The following is a 4,160-nucleotide window of genomic DNA, read 5'->3' as shown; positions in this document are numbered from 1 at the left end:
AAGATCCCACATGCCGCGGAGCGGCTGGGCCCGTGAGCCATGGCCGCTGAGCCTGCGCGTCCGGAGCCTGTGCTCCGCAAATGGGAGAGGCCACAACAGTGAGAGGCCCGCATAACGCAAGGAAAAAAAAAAAAAAAAAGGCCGAATGTGCCCAATTCCCTCCTCCTATGGCACGTTTCTGAGAACCCACTGTGCCCTAGCGAAAGCCCTTCAGAAAGAGGGGCAGTTTGGGGCTGCTGGAGGCTGGATGGGCCTCTGAGGGGAGGAAGGACCCTGTAAGGCACTGATCGGGGGAAAGCAGAGCTCTGGGAAGAGGACTGATGGAAAACGGGTCCTGCTGGGAGAAACTAAGGAGGTTGAGGGTCCAAGACCCGGGAGAGAGAGGCTCTGCCCGTCCCGGCAGCCACGACTCATGTTGGCATTTATATTCAACCCGCAGAGCATCAGGAAAGCTGCTTAATGATTTATCATTCTCAAGCTTTTATTTATCTGTTATTCATTGCCCATGGTGTAAGAGGCCCCAAATTTTTAAGTATCCCGAGTGCCTCCTAAGTGTTTAATCAGGCCCTGGGGTTCAGGGGGTCGTAGTAGGAATGACCAGAAAAGAGCCACTTACAGTTCCAAGTGACCAGAGGTTCCTGGGAACTGGTGGGTGGGCCTCGGTTTCTATTTCCTGTCCATCCTGAAACTAAAGTTTTCCCCAAAGTGACTCCTGATCCTTTTCCAAGTTATTTTTCCGTCTTCTCTCTCCTTCTGACTCTGTCTTCTCGGTTTGTACATCTCAGCCTGGGTCTCTGTCTCTCTGTGTGTCTCCTTATTAGGATGCATGTCTGCTTTGCAAACCACAGTGCCGAGCGCGCTGCTTTCCAGGGTGACAGCCCCTCTGTGTCTGTCCACATTTAGCACCCCTATCTCTGCTGTCTCCTTCCCACTCAATAATAGCTTCCCCAACATCCCTAAACTTAAAACCTACAGTACCCTTGTACACACACACACACACACACACACACGCGCGCGCGCGCGCGCGCGCGCGCGCGCGCTGCCCCAGCCCCCTGGGGAAACTCTCTTTTGTGCTCCTTATACTGAGATCAGGGCCCTGTGCAGTCACCTCCTTCTCTGCCAGCCCCTAGGACCAGCCCCGGCTCAGGTGTCCCCCCCCCGTCCCCCGCTGTGCCTATCTGTCATGCCCGGCTCTCCACCCCCTCCCCGGCCCTCCTGATATGCTGATATGCCTGCTGTCTCCACAGGTTACCCACAGTACCTGGTGGTAGGGAACCACCTGTCAGGGGAACATCACCTGAAGATCCTGCGGGCAGAGCTGCAAGACGATGCTGTGTACGAGTGCCAGGCCATCCAGGCCGCCATCCGGTCCCGTCCCGCACGCCTCACCGTCCTAGGTAAGAACCGTCCGTACGCTGGGCTGAGGATGCTATGGGAAGCACCCGGGGTCAGCTCCAGAAGCCAGGGGCCAGACTGGAGGGGCCTCCCCACTGGACAAAGCCCCCCGGCACTGTCCCACAGGGCTCTGACCACTGCTGCCCCACTGTGTCAGTCCCTCCCCACCCAAAGGGGGAAAATGAAAGTTCCTGCCCTGGACATCAGAAGGCCAGCACAGCTGACCTCTGACTTTGCCCAACCCCAGCGTGTTTGACTGCCACTTAGGGAGTTAAAAAGGGCTCCTGGGTGCTTATTTATTGGATCAGGAAGCATGTTCCGCACACGTGACCCACGTGAGGTCCCGTGCTCGGTGACGGAGATCCGGAGAAGAAGGGGACACATCCTCGAGTCCCTTCTTTCTGAATTGCCCTCCCCTGGCGCTGACAAAGCCCCATCTAAAACCCTGCCCTGTCAGACTCAGCTTGGAGCTCGGTTCTCTCCATGATTTCAGCATCCATAGGGACCACCCCGACCCTGCTCCTTCCCACCTTTGCTGCTCCCTGGGGATCCCTGCTCTCCAGTGCAGGACCGGGCTGCCTACGTCATCCCCAGGAAAAGTCATTTCAGGTTCTTATGCTAAATCACACCTTTACCCCTTGGTCGTTCTCCATCTTGGCTTCCCAGGAGCCCAGCATCCCTGGGACATCCTCCTGAAGAGGTCCCCACTCCTTGACTCGGGCACACCTGCCTGAGACCAGGGGACGGGCTCATCTACCTCTCCAGCTGCGTTGTCCCAGTTTAGAGTTCAGCCCCTGTCAACTGCCTCCTCCAGCCAGATGTTAGCCAGGAGGCAGGCCCTCTGGGAACCACGCCGGCACATAAGTAATAATAGCTCACGTTTGCATAGCGCTGCCCAGCAGACCTCTCAGCACCTCCATTTATGTTACCGCACCTGTTCCGGCGCCGGCCTGCCAGACGGGGATTGTGGCCCCCCGAGGAGGGTCTGAGGCTCAGAGGAGCAAAGGACACGCATGGGGGATGGCACACAGGCAGCCAGAAGAGGGAAGTCCCTCCCACCCCCGCCTCCTGCAGCTGTTGTGAAGTTTGACAACAGGGTCGGCAGCTGGGGTGCTGCCTCCTTGCCGCCGGCTGCTCAGAGATGAAATATTTACGAGAGTGTCAGATTATCTTCAGATCTACACGGCCAGCACACAGGGTAGACTGTCTCAAGCACAGCAGCAGACTGACCCTGGAGGACCACTTACCCAGCTCAGAGCTTGGCTTCTTGAGACGGGAAGGAGGAACTGGGGGCCAACCTCAGAAACCCCCTCCCACCTCTCAGTTTCCCCCCACCTGCGATGGAAGGAATGAGAAAAATAAACCTTCTCTGGAGGGTCAGCAAGTTGGGATTGACCGGGAAGTGGGCCTCCTGTGTTAGAGGGAGAGGCTGCCACCTTCATCTCTCCTGGGATGTGGCTAAAATGGGACCCGGTCTGTAATCGCTGTGGGGATTGAGGGAGAAGAGGGGAGGATTTAGGGCCAAATATATTTTCTGACCTTTGAGGACTGCAAAGGGCCAGATAGATTTGCTAAGTGGAATTGTAGGATCTTCATCTCCAGAGGTTATTTAGCACCACCCCTTCCCTTGTACCCCCTCTGGAGGGTCCCAGAGATGCTAAAATGAGAGGAACCTGAGCAGTGCCCACTCCTGACTTCACGCGGGACGGAAAACAGGTGGAGACTCCTCTGGTTCTCAAGTTCACATCCTGGTATCAGAGCTTCAACCTGGTCATACCCAGCCAGTCACAGCCTCCTTTCCTCTCTACTGTCTCAGTTAGGTGACAAAGTCCACATTATCCCAAATGTTTTACAGACAAGGAAGTTGAGGCTCAGGGAGGCAAAGGCTCTCATGGGAGGTCACACAGCTTAATTAGCCCTCAAAATAGACCCCAGATTTTCCAACTCCAAACCACTTATGTTACCTCACATCTTCCGATTCCGGCCTGTGGGATGGGGACTGTGGCCTCAAATGAGGGTCTGAGGCTCAGAGAAGCAAAGGGTGCTCTCTGCCCGGTCTCCACATCCCTAAATGCCCTGAGGATTGCCTTTGTCTGGCTGGTTAAGAGCCAGGCTTCTGAGAGCAGGGCCTCTGGTTCTGATCTGAACAGACTTAATTTTGTCTTGGGTCACATCTAAAAGGCATTCACTCCCCCGTCCCCCTCTCCAGAGGCCTGACCTGGCACTGGCTTCTGGCAGTTTGGGGTGGGAAGTGTTTCACAAGTCTGGAGATCAGTTGAAGAGCGGGGAGGCAGAGTTTCCAGGAGACCCTAGCAGGATGGCCTGGGTAGAATTCCTGAGGCCAGAAAGGGAGACTGAGCTGGCATTTGTCCATCAGCCTTTCGTAAGGTCTCCACAAAAACCACCCCTCAAGCTTCCCCAGGCTCTGCTACATTCCCCCCTGACTCCTCAAGGCTACCCTAAGTCCCTACCCCTGAGTGGTCCTGTGGGTCCCAGCCCTGGCCTGGCCCTGCAGGACTCTAGCTGAGTTTCTCCATGGTATACAGCCCCACCTACTGCCCTGGAATGAGGCCCTACAGGCAGAAGCTGACCCAGCCTTCTGTTCATGGTGGTGGATAGACAGGGCTTCTCCTGTCCCAGCAGAGAGAGGGCTGTTTCTACCCTGGGCAGCCAGCTTCCCAGGCAAGATCCCATCTGCTTTGCCATGACATCTCAGCCTGGAAAAATGTCCCAGCCATATCCCCAAGGGGGGCGCTGCTTTCCCT

General features: G+C 56.2%; 1 protein-coding gene across 1 annotated transcript in view; it reads left to right on the top strand.

Annotated features, from left to right (window-relative positions):
* KIRREL3 (kirre like nephrin family adhesion molecule 3) overlaps positions 1-4,160 on the top strand; it is a 554,709-nt gene that overhangs the window by 467,531 nt on the left and 83,018 nt on the right. Inside the window, exon 4 of the mRNA XM_007463624.1 lies at positions 1,248-1,397. Coding sequence (XP_007463686.1) covers positions 1,248-1,397 — 150 coding nt within the window. The remainder of the gene's footprint in view (positions 1-1,247; positions 1,398-4,160) is intronic.

The sequence above is a fragment of the Lipotes vexillifer genome, unplaced genomic scaffold (assembly GCF_000442215.2).
Source record: "Lipotes vexillifer unplaced genomic scaffold, Lipotes_vexillifer_v1.1 scaffold442, whole genome shotgun sequence".
NCBI lineage: Eukaryota > Metazoa > Chordata > Mammalia > Artiodactyla > Lipotidae > Lipotes > Lipotes vexillifer.
The sequence above is the reverse complement of the archived record's forward strand: the minus strand, read 5'-3'. Positions and strand labels throughout refer to the sequence as shown.